The following is a 20,196-nucleotide window of genomic DNA, read 5'->3' on the forward strand; positions in this document are numbered from 1 at the left end:
GTATGTAAATATGTATGTTAAATTGTTCACTTGTTCATTGCTATCAAGTCAGAACTGACTCATAGCCGACCCGCCATTGAGTTCTGAGGTTGTAAATTCCACAGGACAGGATTTCCCATCTTTTTTCCTGTGGTGCTGGTGGATTCGAACGGTCAAAGAGACACGACTTTTGGGTTAGCAGCACAACTCCCTACCGACTATAGTATCAGAGCTTCTTAAAACCTAGATCATGCTTTATTTCTCAATAAAACTTGGTCAATTCGTGGACATTCATTATGTTATTGGAAAGAAATTATAATTAAAGGACTAAATAGGGTTGTATGTGGGTTAATGATGATACTAGGTTATGAGCTAAAGACTATCACAAAAAATATAGTTCTTTTTGTTGAAGACTTACTACATGCCACTAAGTTTTCCAAGTTCTTTGATGTGGGAGGCACAGCAAGCTGAGGACTGACTGGGCTTCACTCTAGGGTAGAGTCTCCTTGGAGAGATGAGAGCAGAACTGGAGCTTGTAGGATAAACAAGAATCCTGGGCTAGAATAGAAAGGCTGTGCGACATGGGATGGTGTTGGGGGTGTTTGAGAGGTCTACCTCGTGATTCTGTGGCCTGCCTTCTGATACTACCAGCTGTTTTAAACCCCATGTTGAAGGCTCTTCCTGTCTTCCTTGGTTTAGGGTCCAAAAGCAGACTTACCCTGGAAGCAAAAGACAGGAACCTATTTATTTCCCCAGAGCTTCATGCCTACTTTAAAGATGAAAAAACTGAGGCCTCAGAGTAAACCTAAAAGGATCGGCCAAGGTCACCCAGATGTTACAGGTTGTAGCCAAGTGTTAGATTTCTCACCACTCAAGAGTGGTGTCACTAATTAGGGGCAGGGGTGTTACTTGAAAGCCCTCACATTTTACCTCCTACACCAATATTGTCACCACCCAGAGCACACCGTATGCACAAGACAGTTTTTGTTAGGGGTCCCCCAGCATCCCTATGGGACTGTTTGGAGCTGGAATGGTAGAGTCAAGTGATGGGGAGTCAGCAGGAGGTACTTAGGAAGCAAACTTTCAGGAGGCATTTACTGTCAGGGTCATGCAAGTGGATAGTTGGCATCTAACAGTGAGCGTCTCCTTAAATTTTAACCTTCTAACCAGGTGGATTGACAACTACTGCAATGGGCTCTTGTGTGTTGGGAAGTGTGAATAAAGCACAGGGTAGAACAGGGTTTAGATCTTTTGTTTCTAGGGTCGCTATGGGTTGTACTTGACAATGGCACCTAACAACAACAATAAGCCACATTGCTGTTGTCTTGCCTCACTTCTCTGCTTTGCTTCACTCTAGTCTTACCCAGCCAGCTCCTCTTCCACCTACTCAGTCTCCTTAGCATTGCTCCTGGGCGCTAAGCTCCCACCCAGAAGCCTGCCCAGCATCTGAGCTCTCTATTGCTGCAGCCGCAGCCCTGTAGCCTTTTTCCCTGGAAAGAAGATAATGCAATTGGACACTGGTTCCAGGCCGTCTGGCTCCTGTGCTAGCAGACCCTGTGCACTCAGCAGGCCCCAGCCCCCGGAAGAAGCCCTCTCACATGCTGGACCCAGGACCTCTGGGATACTCACTCTTGTGCCCACCCTAAACAATACCCCCCTTCCAACTTGCTTCTTGCTTTCTTTCTCCCTTCTGCAGAGAGATGTCTTTCAACCTGGGGCCTGGGAGTAGCTTTTCTATTTAGTAGTCACGCACAGACTCTGCCTTCTTCCTCTTTCTCAGTAGTGAACCCCCATAGAGCTCTTCTTTCCTGCCCCCACTGAAACAAATGAGCTGACTCTGCTTCCCAGATGTTCCCTGCCCAGATACCCTAAGCTTTGATGACTCAGGGTGATCCCAGGGAGAGGTAATGATTAATCTCACAGCTAATAGGTAAACCTGCTCCCCCGAGGTGAAGGCCTGGGCCACAGATGCAGAAAGAGAAAGGCGCACTGGGGCAGCATCATTAGGTGAGGGCCAGGGGTTAAATGCAGTCATTACACTGCTCTGCAGGAGCCACCGCCTGGGGCTGGGTCTTCTGTGAGCTCCTGAGGAGACAGCAGTTCCTCACCTGGCTTTGTACAGGGCTCATTGGGCAGTAGCGAGCAACGGTGGCCTAGTGAGTAAGGAGTTGTGCTGCCAATACAAAGGCAAGAGGTTCAAATACATCATCTGCTCCAAGTTTTTCTCCTTCCATGAAAACCCTCTGGTCTGCTATATGAGAGAGAAAGTAGTGGGCAGTAGGAAAAGACTGGGCAGACAGCAGTTCATAGATGATTCATGGTCACTCACATTCCTTTAGGTTTGGAGACTGGCTTTGAGGAGGCAGCCCCTGAGATCTAGGTTGCTACTAAGTACCTGTGGAATACAGTCTCTAGGAGGCCAGATGGTTAACACACTCAGCCCATAACTGAAAGTCTGGAAGCTCAAGTTTACCTAGAAGAAGAGAGTGTGGCAATTGACTTCTGAGAACCTTCTGAAGGACAGTGGACCAGAGGACCTGTATTCATGCAGCATTTCCCAGTGGAAGAGGGTATTTCCAAGGGCCTGCCTCCTGTTATACTGTTCCTCTTACCTTGGTGTCCTCACACCCCAAAACTCCTGTCCCGTCCCCAGTACCACTCTTTCTCTGCCTCTCTCAAGAATGGGAACTGAGCTAACTTAGTGGTAAGAAATTGCTCTGCCAACACGAAAGTATGTAATTTGACTCCACTAGCTGTTGCTTGAGAAAGATGGGCAATCTCCTCCCATGTGATTCACTGCCTCTGAAAACCCACTGGAGGGTCAGCTATGGGCGGGTTCTGACTCGACTGTCCACAACAAGAAGGAGTGCTTGAGGTGGGAAACCGAAGCAATGTGGTTTCCTAACTGGAGGCAGCTCACACGTGCTAGCCTTTATTGAGTTCCCTAAAGGAAGATAAGGCAGTTGGGAGGATTGGGGCGAGGTGCAGTGAAGCACTCAGCACGGGCGCTGACACTCGGTAGCTCCTGCCATTGGGTCAGTCCCAACTCATAACAACCCTACAGGGCAGAACAGAACTGAGGTCAAGCTTTTCTAGAGCAGACTGTCTCATCTTTGTCTCAGGGCGTGGCTGGGAGGTTCAAACCACCAACTTTCCCATTAACCGACAACCCACTGCACCAGGGCTGCTTCTGGCTGTGAAGTGTTCCTTTCCACAAATGTGTGTCCTTTTTCATGCTAAGCAGACTTGGACTTGGCACAGTTCCCTCAGCATAAAAGTCTCAAAGAAGTGGCAAATGTTAACTGGGAGAGTCTGAGCTCCTCCACCCAACACTCCAGCGTGTCTGCACACTCCAGATAGTCTCCAGGCTTCCTCCAGGAAGCCTGCCTTGATTGCCTTCATACACACTCCCCTCTCTGCCCTAAACTAACACCTTCCCTCTCTTGGATGGTAGTAATGACTGATAGTGTGGTGTTTGCTGCTTTGTGAAGGCTCTTCTGATGTAAGTTTACTCATGGTGTTTAATCAACAAGAGCTGGGCATGTGGGACCCAGGCAAGTCCCTGCCCCTTTCTCAGGATTTTATTTTGACATCTGTTAGCTGAGACATTTCCCATAGAGGGTTTCTGGGCTCCATCTGCCACTGTCCTCCCTTTGCCCCAGTGGTCTACACAGCCGTGCTTGTTAGCCGGAAGGGTGGAAGACTCCCTGAGGGCCCCGTTTCTCTGGTTTCAGCGGGGAATCCATGCCCAGCCTGGCCAGCAATGGCAGGGGCTGTGCTGATTTCTCACTAGCCCTGATGCTCACCTCCCACCCGTTTCTACAGAGCTTTGAGGGGCTGGCTCTGCCTTAAGGAACCCTGCTGGCACAGTGGATAGATATTCATCTGCTGACTGAAAGGTTGGTGGTTGGAACCCACCAGTCGCTCCTTTGAGTAAGAGGTATTAAGTCTGTTTCTCTAAAGATTTCCCTCAAACTCTCGTTGCCACTGAGTCAAAATGGACTATAGCTGACTGTCCATGAGGTTTCTGAGGCTTTCAATCACAGAAGAGGTTGACCTTCTTTCTCCTGAGAAGTGGATTCAAAACACCAGAGAGGCGTGGACCCTGTGGACTATGCTACCAGAGCCTTTTTTGAGATTTATAGCCAGATAAACTCTATGGCATATTTCTGCTTTGTCTTAGAAGTCACTATGAGTCAGACTTGACTCAATGACTGTCAGTTTGGTATTTGGTTTTGCTCTGCCTTATATTCCAATTATGGCTCAACTGGACACTTTGGGGGCCAGTTCACACCCTACCCTTCCAGGTACAGGGCTGAGTTAGAGCTGGGAGCACACCCTAAACCCTTCTCCCTGAGCGTCTGACCCTCCAGTCTTCTGCCTTCCTCATCTTTGGAGAAGGGGATGTATGACTCATCTTTGAAGGTTCCAAGCTCCAATCAAGCCTTTTTGGGTGAAGGCCACCTTCTTTAAGGACTGCTGTCTGAGTGGGCTGTGGTGAGATTCTGGAGGCACAGATGTGGGGCAGGCCCTACATTTCTGATCTTCCTTTTCCTGTGCGGAGGTGACCTTATATCAGCTCAGTAAATAATTACTGGGCTAAATTCCTGTGCTTTTCACAGAACGTACTTGATGCCTCTGGCTTGACTTGCTGTACTTTGTTCTTATGGGCTCCTGCCCCTGGCACTGATAAGCCTGGCTGAGAAACATCAAACAGGTGGGGCGGGGTAGAAGAAGAAGAGTTAGGCAGCAAAAAGCAAAAACAAAGCAAAAAGCATGGCAGCTTGGATTCAGACATGCAGGCCCCACGGCGAACATTTGGGCAAGCCACCTGCCTCTCGGAGCCTCAGTCTCCCATCTGCAAAGCAAAGTTATGGTTATTGTTAAAGAAGAATGGTTGGGACGTGGTATGCGGCCCTAAGGTGAACTTTGCTGGACATTTAAGTCATGTTGCGCCAGTGCAGAGCCCCAGTGACCGTTGGCAACTGAAGAATTGGAAGCGACGGTCAGGGCTGTGGTGCTCTCATTGTTTCCATTCATTTAGCGGGCACATTTATCGACCTGTATTGAAGAAGCCCACTCAGCCCTCAGTAACCAGAATTCTCTCTCATTTGAAGCAGCCCAGGTCCTATTGTCATGTCATGAATCACTTTGCTAAAGATGCAATGTGGCTTTTGGGCATTTTTCTTCTGAAAAAAAAAATCAATAACTTGTTAACAAGGAACTGGGTGAAGCAGCAAAGGCCACGTTCCTTTCCAGGGAGGGAAACAGAGGCAATGTGGCAAAGGTGGGAAGACATGGGGCTACACTGAACTGATTCCCTGGAAATCTGTACCCTCTTATCCTGACTCTTACAACCCACACATTCTAACCAAGTCCTTTCTCTGTTCCAGCAAACACTTCTAGGCCTTTTCACTCTCAGGAGAGAATCTGACTATTTCAGAAAACACTGACAGGGTTGTCCACCCCACCCCCAAGCTTCATCTCACTCCATCCCTACCTCACACCCCACATTTCCAGTCTCACTGCTGAATGGACTATGGTCCTACAACCTCTGTCCTTCACATATGCTGTTCCAACTGACTGGGATATCCCTCTCCCCCAGTCATCTTAAATAATTTCTAACACTTCTTCAGGACACAAGGAAGCATTTGTGGCCTAGTGCATTGCATGTTGGGCTGCCAACCCAAAAGTAAACACAATGTATATGAACTTTGTAAGCAAATACATTCTTCTTAAGTTTGGCAGTTCAAGCCCACCAGTGGCTTTGAGGGAGAAAGATGTGTAGTCTGCTCCCATAAAGATTTATAATCCCAGAAATCCAGTCGAGGGTCCCTATGAATTGGACTTGACTCAAGAGCAGAGGGCTTTGCTTTGTTCTTTTATAACACAGATACAAATCTCCACCTTAAGCAAATCTTCTTGAAACCTCCCCAAGGGTTAGGAGATGGAGAAGTGGGTCAGCCCATAGTCCCAGGGCCTCATGACCAGCTACTGACTTCCCAGGACTAGGACCTCATCAAAGGCAGAAACTGCCTGGCTCTCTCTATGTCCCTAGGGCCTAGCACACTGCCTTGCACAGAATTGGTGTTAGTAGGAGGTGGGGGTGCTTGCTGAGTACTTTGGCTTACAACAGTGATGCTTCCTCATCACTCTCTCCTCCCGACATGATAGTTGGGGCATGTGAGTTCCATAATGATTAACCATAAACAGCATTTATTATGTGCCTTCCACTATTCTAAGTATTTCACTCAATTCTCATACGATAATGTTGTTGTAACATTGTTGTGTGCTCTTGAGTTGGAATCAACTCACAGCTGACCTAGCAGGTTTTAAGAGGATGTAAATTGCATAGGAGGAGAACACCCATCTTTCTACTGGACTCCTGGCTTTGGACATCCTGACTTTGAGTTCGCAGTTCAACTCTTTATCTGCTAGGCCACCAGAGCACACTCACAATGTCTGGAGTAGGTGCCTATTTTAGTCCCCATTTTGCAGATTAAAAAACTGAGGCAGAGAAAGGGTAATAAATTGCTCAAGGTCAGATAGCCAGGAATAGGAGAACTGAGCTGGTTGGCTGTAGAGGCCACACTCTACAGCATTTTTTCTTCTTGGGGTGGACATGGGGAATCTGGGGATGGGGGAGACTGTCCTGAGAGCCCCGCCCCCTACATCCCCCCACTGCACTGCAGCTAGGCTGAGCCAGCAGGTCTAAAGGGCTCCAGTTACAGGAAACTGCTTATTCAGACCAAGTCTAGATCCTTCCATTCCATCCCTCTCAGATTCCTTGCTCCGCCTCGCCCTTGCCCCAGGGAGCAGCGCCTCTGGCCCTAATCTCATTTGAGGCCATGAAATCGCATTTGCAGCATATTAATGCAGCACAGAGCTGGCCCTGCCTGCCTGTCTCCGCCAGGAGAGGAGCCTGGAAAGCAATCTTGTGGGGAAGCCCCTCCCAGAACGCTCACCGACAAAAAGCAATTATGCTTTAAGAAGAAGATTAAAATAATGTCTACACCCCCGCCCCCATGCCCACCTGCAGGTTCCAAGGGCAGACTTCCTTCTGGAGTTAGGGATGAAAAGCAGACATAGTCCTCTTCCCCCCACCTGTGCCCTCAATGGCCTAACACCTCACCTGTGCTCATCCATGCTCTGTACCTCTCCTGGGAGTCTCCAATCCCCTCTTTCAAGCTTCTAGGCTTTTACCTAAACAGTTCCCCTTGGCCTCTGTTGTAGTCCTCCAACTCTTGTCTAATCTGGCAAGCTCCTATTCATCCACCTAGCATGAAAATAATAGCTAATGTTTTGTGAGCTATTATTATATAAATTTTCTTCATGATCTATCCAGTAATCCCATTAGGCAAGTGTTGAGAATTGAATTGTTCTCCTCTAAAATGATATTGAAGTCCTAACCCCCTGGTACCTGTGAATTTGAAAAAATAGGCTCTTTGCAGGGGCCAATTAGTTAACACAAGGTCACATTGGGATAATTTGGTCCCTAATCTAATATGAAGCTGGTATTCTTATCGAAAGAGGACAGACACCCAACCAATAAGAAGGTGGCGGTGGGAGGACAGGGGTAGAGACTGGAGTGATGCTACCACAAGCCAAGGAATGCCTTTGAATACCAGGAGCTGGAAGAGGCGAGGAATTCAGACTGCGTGCTCCGGTGACTGTGAGAGAATAAATTTCTGTCATCTTAAACTCTGATGCCTTAGACTATAGCAAGTTGTGCTGCTAATCCATAGACCGTTTCTATGGTGGTTCAAATCCATCCGTGGCTCTGAGGAAGATGAGCAATGTCCTTCTATGCAATCTACAGGTTTTGTTTTTACACTGTTGTGTGAACAGAGCAGTGAATACTGCATGGTTTAAGATGGGGAAGGGAGTACATCAGGGTTGTATTCTCTCTCCATACCTATTTAATCTGTATGTTGTTTTTATTGTTGTTGTTATGTGCTGTTGAGTCACCTGCAACTCATAGCGACCCTGTGTACAACAGCTCTGAAACCTGCCCTGTCCTGAGCCAGTCTCACTGACTCCGATACACCTACCCCCATTGCCCTAGTCACTGTATCAATCCATCTCATCTAGGATCTTTCTTTCCTTTGCTACATGTCCCTCCACCCTTCAGAGCATGATGTCCTTCTCCAAGGATTGGTCCCTCCTGGCCACGTGCTCAAAGTATGTGAGATGGAGCTTCAAAATTCTAGCCTGCAAGGAGACTTAGTTTTACCCCCCCCCAATATAGACCTATTTTTTCCCTTGGCTGTCCATGGTATGTTCAAGACTCATCTCCAGAACCACAACTCAAAGGCATCAATTCTTCTTCTGTCATCCTTAGTCATTGTCCAGCTCTCTGATGCAAAGAAAGTAATTACTAAGACCATGCACTTTAGTCTCTAGACTGATACTGTTGCTTCTCAGTACTCAGGAGAGGTCCTTGGCAGCAGATTTTCTCATTGCAACTTGTCTTTTGATTTCCTGACTGCTGGTGCCAAGAGTGTTGATTGTAAAGCTGAGCAAGCTATAATTGTAATAATGTGTATGCTGAACAAATTATTAAAGAAGTAGGATTGGTGGGAGACTCATCAATAAATTGTGTTATGCAGATGACACAACCTTCCTTGCTGAAAATGAGGAGGACTTGAGGCACTTACTGCAGAAGATCAAGGAATGCAGCTTTCAGTATGGATTGCAGCTCAGTGTCAACAAAACACAGATGATAGGCAACATCATGATATATAGAGAGGAGCTTGAAACTATCAATAGCTTCATCTTGCTTGGATCCACAATTAACACCTTTGGTACCAGCAGTCAGGAAATAAGGAGATACATTACACTGGGAAAATCTGTAGTTAGGGAGCTCTCCAAATAATTTGAAGAGTAATCAAGTCATTTTGAGGACTAAGGTGGGTCTGATTCAGACCATGGTCTTTCCGATCACTTGCTATATGTACATCTGAGAGATGGACAATGAATAGGAATGACAGAAGAAGAACTGATGCCTTTGAGCTGTGGTGTTGGACAAGAGCCTGAGCATCCCATGGACGGCCAAAAGAACAAACAGATGTCTTGAAGAGGGCACAACCGGAATACTCTTTGGAGACATGAACATGTCTTTGAACATGTTACTAGGAGGGGCTACTCCTTGTAGAAGGACATGATGCTGGAAAGGGTGGAAGGTCGGCAAAGGAGAGAAAAACCCTTGACCAGGTAGACTGCTGCAGTGACTGCTGCATTGGGTTTTTGTGTGTCAGGAAGTGTGAGGATGTCACAGGATAGAATAGGGCTCAGATCTTTTGTTCACAGTGTCACTGTGAGTTGTACTTGACTCGACAACACCTAATAACAACAGAGGGTCAACTATGAGATGGTTTCAACTTGATGGCAATGAGTGAGTGATTTTGTGGTATGTTGTTACATCAACTAGGAACTAATAGAGAATATTGTTATTATAGCAATTTTGTGAATAAAAATGTTTAAGGAACTCATCCCACAGTTAGAAAGTGGCAGAGCAGTGATTTAAGTAAGAATTTCCATTCCTGCTTTCTTTTCTTTGCTCATGTGTCCTTACCTCTCTCCAGGATGAGTCCAGTTGCTTACCAGATTAGAGGAGTTGATGGATGGGTGGATGGCACGTTTAGATATATGTATAGACAGATGGATGGACAGATGGATAGATGCAAGGACAGATGGATGGATGGATGGATGGATGGATGGATGGATGGATGGCTGCAGCATGGATGCATAGATGGATAGACTACCTTCCTAGGTAAAAGTAGGTTAGCTTCTGGACTCGAAGCATGCTGTCAGGTCCAGGAGGGATAAAGGACACCTTAAATCAGCTGGTCTCCACAACTCCTGATCCCTGGGACTCTGCAGCACCAATCCAGGACCAGGCTGACCTGAGATGTCAATTCCCCACCAGGGCCAGAGTGTGCCGACTGGGTGCTGTCAGTCCTCCTCTACGGCCCCCTCCCTTCTGCTGTCTGTGTTTTATTAAAGATTCATCTCTAGCGGGGTTTTAATTTCAGCTCATACATCACACATGCCATATCTCCAAAGTCCCTCATCTTATAGATGCTGCACTTGGGAGGGGGCAGGGTGGGAGGGGATCATACAGACATTAAGCTGGGAGGGACCAAGGGTGTGGGGGCCACGTGGGAGATGGTATGAGATGGCATATGTGCCATGTGTTCCAGGGTGTCCATATGAGCCCGTCTAAGTGGGGGACTCTGCATGTCATGGAGAAGATGTGGTGGGTCTGTGTGTACCCTGCATGTGTACACACATATGCGCATCAGCGTCTGTGCGGCAGGACTGTCTGTTGGGGTGCATCTGCCTTCCTGGCATGTCAGCGAGGGAGGAAACCCTAGACGGCTGTCATAGCCAGACCCTCCAGTTCCCTTCCCTGCTTCTTTCATGGTGAAGGTAATTTCTGGAGACGAGCCCACCACATTTTCTCTTCCCTGAAGCCCAGTGGGGTTGGTATTAAACTAGGACTTACCTGCTGGAGAAACCTGCCTGTTCCTTTGGCCTGCCAGGAGTGACGGCCGGGAAGACACCAGAGGTGGGTACATCCTTCTTTTACCTCCCTTCACATACACATAATCACGTGCAGTCACACACATGCACACACTCCCTCTCCAGGAGGTGTGAGTCAAAGTCAGCCACAGGACAGGGTGGGGGAGGTCTGAGGAGGCACAGATGGGGGAGGGGCAGCAGGGCCATCTGGTGTGTTCAGTTACAACAATCTGCTAATAGAGCCTATTCCCCAGCAAGCACCCATTCTGACCCAGGCTTCTCAACCCCACAACCTGGGATCCGGGAGCCCAGAGACAGCGAGGCAGACAAGTCCTTAATAGCCTTCTTCTGGGAAGCCAGCCAGGCAACAGGAGCAGTGCTATTCTAGGGACAGAAACGGAGGCACAGACATAGTCACCTTTCCTAACACTGACTCCATTCCTCGAGCAACAAAACTTCATTTAGTACTTCCTTTGGAGCATGGCTAACAGCACACTAACTAGATCTTTGAGCTTTCCAGCCACTGAGAACCTCAACTGTTTGCTCCTATTTTACAGATGTGGACATAGAGGCCAGGGGAAATGAAGAAATTTGAACAGGATCACACAACTACTAAATAAATGTCAGAGCCTATCTTGAACCCAGTTCTATCTGATTCCATACTACCTGCCTTTCACCTTAAACTGAATGACTTCTAAATCTCTTCCCTATGCCCCCAATTGACTTCCAGGCATGGATCCTGATATGACTCCAAAGAGGGGTGTGTGTGTGTGTGTGTGTGTGTGTGTGAGAGAGAGAGAGAGAGAGAGAGAGAGAGAGAATGTGTATTTATATATGACTTGGCAATCAGGTGGGGTCATGGTGTAGGGACAGGCTTGGGAAAAGACATAAATACGAGATTTTCTGTTTGGGAGAAGGATGGGCAATCTTATCTGGTGAGATTTACTGCCCTGAAAACCTGCTGGAGTGTCAGTTATGGGTCGGTTACAACTCAATGGCACACAACAACAGCTTAGACGTCTTCCATTTCATTTCTTTTCCCCAGGGGTGCCTGGGTCTTTCTTGAGTCCCTCCCGTCACCCTCTGGGACCAGAAAGCTTCTGGACAACCAGAGAGAAGAAGAACCGCAGGGGAATAGTAGTGGTGCACTTTGAGGTTGGACTCGCACTTTCCAGGACATGAATGTGAGAGCGCCTGCGCATGCGTGCACACGCCCTCCTGGGGGCCAGTCTCAGCCCTGTAGCATCGGATGGGGTCTGCCGCCCTCCCTATGTGGGTGACGGGCACTCTCTGGGAACGGCTTGACAGTGCCTTTGTTCCCCTGAAATAAAAGAAAACCGAGCTACAAAGGGAAACCTCAGGTAGCTTTTAACGGGGCTTAGCTGCCTGGGGCAGAGTGTGTTTAAGCTGGAGGCAGTTGTCACAGGAGCAGAGGGGGAGCTGCCAGCAGCCCCCTCCCACCCACCGCCTCCGTTCACTCTCCCCCTTTCTCCCCCACCCTCCCACCCGGTGATTGCTTTTACACAAGAAAAGGGCTTCTCTAAATAGTGGCAAAGGAGAAAAATCAATGAAAATTGATAAAGAAATGTAAAGCTGCTCTCTGGTGTGAGGGTGTGAGTGTTACTGGTAGTGTGTGTGTGTGTGTGTGCGCGCGCGCGCATGTTGGCTATGGACACGGCTCTAGCCAAAGCCTGCTCTCTGGACTGAAGCTGCCGGCTGAGGAGGTCCTGAGTTGATCCCTGGCACGTGCCTGTGGAAGACTGCTGTCGCTGGGGGAGGGGTGGCAGCTGAGTCTCTAACTCAAGTTAAGAGAGAGATTAATATATTCAATCCGCAGGGTAATTGAGGGAACAATTGGAGTGTTTTTCTAAAGCCCATAAAACTGCCTCATTTGCAAGGAGGAGCTGACCTGGTTCATATCTTCAGTACTTGATGGAGCGCTGACGCCCTGCTCCGCAGTGATAGGAGGGGGAGGGTCTCTATCTGGGGTTCCAGTGCACAGAAATTGGGCCATCAGCTTGGGAGGGAGATGGCAGTCCTTGTCTAGTCTGCTCATCTTCCCCACCTCTCCTTACTTTATTGATAGTGACCTTCATAAACCTCAGTTTTCCTACCTGTGAAATGGGGCCAATGGCATGCCAGGAGGAAAGTAAGAGAGAGAAGCATAAAGAGGGGGGGTGGGGGTCGTCTCACAAAACACTGACAGTGGAGGCGCTGGAGCAAAGGGTTCCTAGCTCCCCCAGCCAGACTAACTCCCCAGGAAATTAAACGGGCAGTAAAGTTAATGAAATCCGCATTGCGCGACTCTCCCGCTTGAACCATTTTAGTCTCCAGGGCAATGGAAATAGTGTACGCAATAGCGAGCAATAAAAAGGCATAATGAATTTAAAAGCAGCGCAGAGTCGAAAGGAGCTTGAAGATCCCAGTGTGCTGACCTGAAGGGCTGAGAGGGTGGGGGCTTTGGTCTCTGGCCCGAGCTGGGACTAAAGATGGTCGGAGACCGGGAGAGCGAGGGCTGGAGGGGGAGCAGGAGAGAGAGGAAGGAAGGGGAAGGAAGACAAAGGGAAAGTGACAAAGGTTTCAGGACCGAGAGGGGACTCGAGGCCAGGCCCCTGGCAGCCGCTGTTCCTCCGTTCCCCTCCACTTCTCCTTAATGAAAGCCCCCAGCCTGCTAGTGCCAAGTTCACAATCAGAATCCACAGGCTTAGGGCCAGGTGCTCAGCATTTGGTGATTGCTTTATTAGCTTTTTCTTCTTTTTTTTCCCCCCCTCCGGCGGGGGGGGGGGAAGTGTTTTAAATGGAAGAAAGAAAAGGAGGGGGAAAGCCCCTCTTGAAACAGTCATTTAAAAGGCTCCTGGGGAACAGAATCGTTTCCTTGACACAAAACTGCGATTGTTCAGAAGAGGTAAATGCTGAGGCGGGGGCGGAGTGGGGATGGGGGAGGGAGGGGTGGGGGAGGGGCTCACCTCTCCTCCCCCTCCCGCACCATGGAATCTTCCAGCCGCGTGGGAGGAAGCTTGGGAGTCTGGAGAGAAGGAACCCTTAGGATGCCTCCCAGAGCTTCAGGGCCAGGAATTTTGTAAATTTCATGTGTTAAGAAATTCATCACAGGGAAATTTCCAGCCAGAAGTTTCCCTCCTAAAAACCCCTCGCCTGTGAGATCTTGTCCTTAAACCTGTAAGGAGAGGAGAGACCCTGTGGCTTCTCCAGGTTGCTGTAGCCTCCTCTACCCTACTACTCCTCTCCAAGGACACATCCTTGATCCTAGAAGAGTCTCCTAGGAGGCCTCCAAGCTGGTCCTGCTGCTAACCTCCCCCAGACAGACCTACTCTGCCCCCCACCCCATGAGCTGCACTCATTTCTGTCTGATAAACTCCCCCTCACCCTGGAGAAGGAGGAGTTGGAGGCTGGGGGCCTGTCAGCCACATGGTTTCTTACCAGCAAGGTGGCAAGCGAGAGGAGGCAGTATCAGGGGATGGGATGAGTCTGTGGAGCTCTGCCCAGAAAGGAAATCTCCGAGAGACCCCCGAGAGACCCCCGTAGGTGGGCCTGAGGAAAGGCCACTGCATGGGGATGGCAGCGGACGTAAAAGTGGTCATCCTTCCATGCAGAGGTCCCTGCCTGCCCACTTCTGGTACTCTCACTTGTGGTTCAGGTGCACTGTAGACACTGGAAATATGGGGGGTGGTCCCTCCCACCACCACCACCACCTCCCTACTCCCTCACGACAGAGGAGCGAGGACAAGGGAAGATCAGATGTGCAGGGGTCACAATAATATTAGCTCTGGATGACTGAGCGTTCCAGTTGGGTCTCCAGGATTCAGAGAATGCTGTGGCCAGCCTGGGCATGGCCTGACTTTGTGGGACTATGTAGTCTGTGGGCCCTGACTGAGAGCAAGATCGACTGCTGACTTTAACATTGAGTCTTGACTTGTCAGACTGAGCTGTGATCCTCATCACATCCTGAGTCTGATCCTAGTCACATACTAAGCCCTGATCCTTGTCTCAATAAAGTCCCCACCTGGTCACAGACTAAGTCTTGCTTCCTACTCCATACACATTCTTTTTAATATAAATTAAAAAAATTATATAGTTTGTAAACACTGTGTTTCATACTGTCCATCATTCACATTGTGAATACAAGCATCCCCATTCATTGATATTTTATAAAATTAATCACCATTGAACTATGTCCACTATTGCCCTGTCTTTCCAGATCATCACCAGATCTTTCCGCATTTCCTTTATCCTCCCCTCCATCCACACATCAGATTGTGCAATCCTGATTTCCCCACCCTGACCATCCTCATCCTCTGCTACTACTCCCCCCTATCCTCAGATCCTCAAACATATTTTACTAGTTATCTTTCTATTTCTACAGTAATGGTCTTATACAGTATTTGTCCTTACGAGACTGAGTTAGTTCACTCAGCATAATGTTCTCCAGTTCCTCCCAAGCTATATAGTCATTTTCTAAATTATTTCCCCTCCGCAGTTCCATAGACATTCTTGATCACTGCATTCCTATTCTCCCTTTTCCTTCCTCCTGGATGCATACCCATGACCATCCAGTTCAGACTGAAGAAATGACACATATTACACAAACTAGAGAACAACTTCTGTTCCTACAATAAAGACCTAAATGGAATAGATAACGAGTGTTGAAATGCTTGATGGAGGACTAAGGTTGGCATGGAGGGGATGAGATACATGGTAAGGAAGGTTTCCTGGAGGAGGCAGCTTTCCATCTAGACATTTGCACCTGGAGGCCAGCAATCATCTATTCTTGGAGCTGAATGTTGCTTAAGTTGGGCTGCACCCCAAGAATGTCATTTTAACTATCTCCTCATCTTTTCTACTTGCTGACTTTTCTTCCCACTAAACCCCTGACTCCCATCCTCTACCTTTGAGAACCAGTGAACACTTGGGTAAACCTTTTGCTCCCCTTCTAGGCTTCCTTTTGCCTATCCACAGAAAAGGGGAGGGTGATTTCAAGGGTCCCTGGGGTTGTGGGCCATACCCACTTCACAAGAGAACTGGCCCTTGGCCCAAAGGGCAGCCTTCAAGCCCCACCCCTCACTGAGAGCCTATTCCACCTGCTGTGTCTTTGAGCTTCCAAATCACAGCACCAGAAAAGGTACCCACATTTTCCAGGCCAAACCACTGGGTAGTTTTGGAGCTGAAAGATACAGACCCTCTATTCTTAAAAGGCCCCTCTCCACTGTCTGTTCCCTATAAAAGGCATAAGGGGTGGGGGGCCCACTTCCTGGTCCTGTTGTCAGGGTTGTGATTGCTGGCCCCCCAAGAGGGAAGTGATTTTCCTCTCCCTTGAAAGCCATTTTCTTGTCTTGATAGAAGCAGACATCTGACACTTTAAGAGGGTGCATGGCAGGGAGATGATGGCTTTAAATAACAGAAATTAGAGCTGCTATTGCAGACCTAGCCAGCCCACTCTCCCTGCAGCCTTCTTTCCTCCCTCACAGTCGCTGAGAGCTGCAGCCTGTACAGTCCTGTCCACCTTCAGGGAAGCCAGGATGTGTGGGGACCTGGCAAGCTAGGACCACTCCTCTCCAAGCTCTGTGCCTCCTACATGCCCAGTCCTGTGATAAACTGTAGGACAAAGGAGGGACCTAGGGGCAAAAGAAGGGGCCAGGCCTGGGTTTTGCAATTGGAGGGAACAGAGCTTCACAGAGCTGCTACATGTTCTGTACCCATTAAGCCAAAAACCCAAAGCTAAGAGGCCCATCCAATTGATTCAAAGGGCTGAGGACAGAGTAGGTGGCCAAGGAGTATTTGTTGATTGAGTGAGAAATGAATGAATAGAAGTTGAAGTTGTCCATGTAACTGCTTGATCTTCACTCTGAGTCCCTGGCCCTTCCACTCAATTCTCTTGCCACATTGCTAGGTCAGTCTGCATAAAACACAGCCCAGATGGTGTCTTCCTTTCTCATAAACCCCTTTGGTGGCTTCCTGTTGCATTCTGAATAGAATATCCTCACTACCACCTCTTATCTGCCACTGTGTCCTTGATTCCTTCCATTTTCTCATGTCCATGGATCTTCTCCCAGCCTGGCTCAGCCTGCCCACCCAGGGCTTCACTCAGGACTAGATCAGAGCTGGTTAGTGGGGATGTTGTTGTTATTCCTGAGTGCTATCAAGTCAGAACCAACTTAAAACTGACCCTGCAGAGGGGTTTCAGAGGCAGTAAATCACACAGGGGAAGGTTGCCCCTCTTTCTCCTGCAGAAAATTGCACCTTTGTGTTGCCAGTGCAATTCCTTACCACTATGCCCTCAGGTCTGGTGGCCTAATGGCAAGAAGCTGCGCTGCAATCCCAAAGGCATGCAGTTCAAGGCCACCAGCTGCTCCACAGGAGAAGGATGGGCAAGCTCCTGTGCCATTAACTGCCTCTGCAAACCCGCTGGAGGGTCAGCTGTGGGTCAGTTTTGACTCTGTGGTACACAACAACAACAACAACAAGCCCCCAAAGAGCCCTGGTTGCTGGGGTGAGGCGACACCAAAGAAGAGCAAGGCCTTGCTGCCAACATTTGATTCCAACCTCAGCTCATCTTCTCACTTCCCTTCCCCTCAGCCAAATTACTCTGGGCCCTCTCCTTAAAATAGCCGCTGAAACCCTAAATCTCACCCCACCACTCAGCATGGTATCTGACAGTCAACACTTGGCAAAAGTTGGATTGATGGAGAGATGAATGAATGAAATGATAAGAGTGGTTGAGTGAGTAGATGAGTAAGTGGGCAGATGGATGAATGGGAGTTTCACCTCCTTTGAAGAGCCTTCCTTAGGCTCTAATGTTCCACATGCTTACTCTCTCACCAAAGGCTCCTTCTAGGACTTGTCTTACAAGACCATGTGAGATGCTTGGCTTGTAAGTGGTTGTCTTCAAGTCAGGAAGCAGCTTGAACACGGGAACTAAACACCCTTTGAGTTCCAAATACTCTTTTTTCACTAAGGCTCCCAGAAAAAGTGGACATGAAGTGGCATCAAATGCCCATGGGGCTTGTTTTCTACACATGTGAAATCTATGGCGACTTCCTCTGAGGGTTTCACCTGTGCTGGCTGGACATCTCCCAGATACACTTCCTGGGCTGCAGAAGTTGGAGGCACTGGGGGACCCTCCTATAGCATGGTCAAGGACTAGACCCACCTTACCAGAAACTGAGGCTGCCATGGTCCTGCCTTGGGGCTGAGGTTTTTTTCTTGTGAGTACACAAGGCTTCAGTCGCAGGGTTACTGGGGGCTTCCAGTGGAACCTGGCAAAGACACACGAACTTGAGGTTGGAGACTGAAGGCTCCCAAGGGATATTCATCCACGGTGCAAAACAAAATCAAACCCCAGCTGGTGAAAAATAAAAATTCAAATAGATCAACGGAACAGCAGAGAGATGCCAGAAATAGGCCCATGTAAATACAGCCAACCCATCTTTGGCAAAAGCAAATCAATAAAGAAAGGATAATCTTTTCAACAAATGGTGCTGTAGCAACTGACAACTGGACAGCCACATGCCAGCAAAAACAGTAACAATGAAAAATCTAGACACTGAATTTCCGCAAAAGAAAACCCCAAACTCAAAACATATTACAAACATCAATGTTAAGCACAAAATGGCATGGCTTCTGGAAGAGAACGCAGGAGACACCTAAGTGGTGTGTCTGGTTGAATTTTTTCCTACAACACCGAGAGCCTGATCTTTAGTCCATAGACGAAATCATTGATAACTTAGACTTGATTAAAATGAAAAACTGCAAAAGACACCAAGAAAATGAGAAGGCAAGTCACTAACTAGGAGGAAGTAGTAGCAAAACACCTATCTAGCTGACGAAGGGCTTAGCAGATACATGAAAAATTTCTTCAAACTCAATAAGGAAAAAACAGCCTAAATTGAAAATGGACCAAAACCCCCCCCAAAATCTAAACAGATACTTAGCCAAAGAAGATGTATAGATAAAAAATCAATGTATAAAAATATCCTCGACATCATGAGCCATCACCCACCACTGTGGAGGTGATTCTGACCCATTGTGACCCAGGGGCCAGGATAAAACTGCTCCATAGCTATGACAACACCATACATCTTTACAAAGACAGACCGCTTCACTTTATCCAGACAGACGGATTTTGAGCTGACAACCTTTCAGTTAACTGTCCAGTGCTTACCTCACTGTACCACCAGGGCTCTCTGTCGTTGCCCAAACAAACTCAGTAGTGCTGTTGAGTGGACTCCAACCCACAGTGACCATTCATTGGGTTTCTGAGGAACTACATCTTTATGGGAGGAGATTGTCCGTGTTTCTCCCACAGAGTATCAGGTAGATTCGAACCCCTGACCTGCTGGTTGTTGTTGTTTTGTTATGTGCTGTTGAGTTGCCTGTGACTCATAGCGACCCTATGTACAACACCTCTGAACCCTGCCCTATCCTAAACCAGTTTCATCATCTCCAACAGACCTAATCCCATTTCTCTAGTCACTGAGTCAATCCACCTCATTCTTGGTCTTTCTCTCCTGCGCTGTCCGCCCACCCTTCCAAGCATGACGTCCTTCTCTGAGGAATGGTCCCTCCTGGCCACGTACCCAAAGTATGTGATACAGAGCACCAAAATCCTTACCCCAGGGAGCAGCTTGGTTTCACCCTCTCTAGGACAGACCTGTTTGTTCTTTTGGCAGTCCATAATATGTTCAACATTCTTCTCCAGCACCACAACTCAAAGGCATTGATTCTTCTTCTAGCATCCTTAGTCATTGTCCAGTTCTCTGCTGCATAGTAAGTAATTGTGACAACCACGGCCAGTATCAGGTGCACCTTAGTCTCCAGACTGACATCGTTGCTCTTAAATACCCTAGAGCAGTCCCTGACAGCAAACTTTCCCAGTGGAATTAGTCTTTTGATTTCTTGACTGCTGGTTAGCAACATGTAATGTACTGTGCCAGCAGAGCTCCCTGGTAGAAGGGCTAAAGTATAACACCCTTATAGTACCAAATATGGGAGAGAATGTGGGGCAATAGACTCACATTCATTGCTTGTAGGAATGCAAAATGGTACAGCTAATATGGAAGACCATCTTGCAATCTCTTACAAAACTAAACACAGGTTTCTCACACAATCCAACAACTGTGCACGTAAGTATTTACCTAAGTGAGCTAAAAATATGTGTCCATACAAAAACTGCACACAAATGTTCATAGTAACTTCAGTCATCATTGCAAAACAAGCAAAAAACCCTACAAAAAACCATGGAGCTGACCCCACGCAGAGTCAGGGTGTCACAGTAGCGGCACAGGTCCTCTTGTTCCTGAGCGGTGAGGTTCATGCAGGGCTTGTCTGGACGTGGATATATTTGGAACATGTCCTTGCCCACCCCCCTGGGCTGTCCGTCCTGAGACTCCATCCAGCCTCAGTGCCTCCACCCGAAGCCATGGCTCGTGATGACCGTCATTCTTGCAGACCCCTGGAGGGGACACAAAGAGTTCAGAGAGAGGCTCCAGGGCCTCATTTTTCAGGAACTCTGGGTTGTCCGGCCTTTGAGTAGAAGTCAAACAAGCTTGGCTAAGATTTCCCTGGCAGATGCTGTGACCTCCTCTCAGCCTCGTCCCCAAACTTCCTCCCCACCAAAGTCACCCACAATTTCCTAAATTCCCCTCTGAGTCCACAGGTGGAGAAGAAAGGGCTTGTCTT

At 48.1% G+C, this 20,196-nt stretch overlaps 1 protein-coding gene across 1 annotated transcript in view; it reads right to left on the reverse strand.

Moving 5' to 3' along the window:
• CCDC33 (coiled-coil domain containing 33) overlaps positions 1-19,831 on the reverse strand; it is a 171,195-nt gene extending 151,364 nt beyond the window's left edge. Inside the window, exon 1 of the mRNA XM_006888390.1 lies at positions 19,766-19,831. Within this exon, the coding sequence (XP_006888452.1) occupies positions 19,766-19,831 (66 nt within the window). The remainder of the gene's footprint in view (positions 1-19,765) is intronic.
• Positions 19,832-20,196: the final 365 nt, after the last annotated feature.

Source organism: Elephantulus edwardii, unplaced genomic scaffold (genome assembly GCF_000299155.1).
Source record: "Elephantulus edwardii isolate Elephantulus edwardi_28Jun2011 unplaced genomic scaffold, EleEdw1.0 scaffold00066, whole genome shotgun sequence".
NCBI lineage: Eukaryota > Metazoa > Chordata > Mammalia > Macroscelidea > Macroscelididae > Elephantulus > Elephantulus edwardii.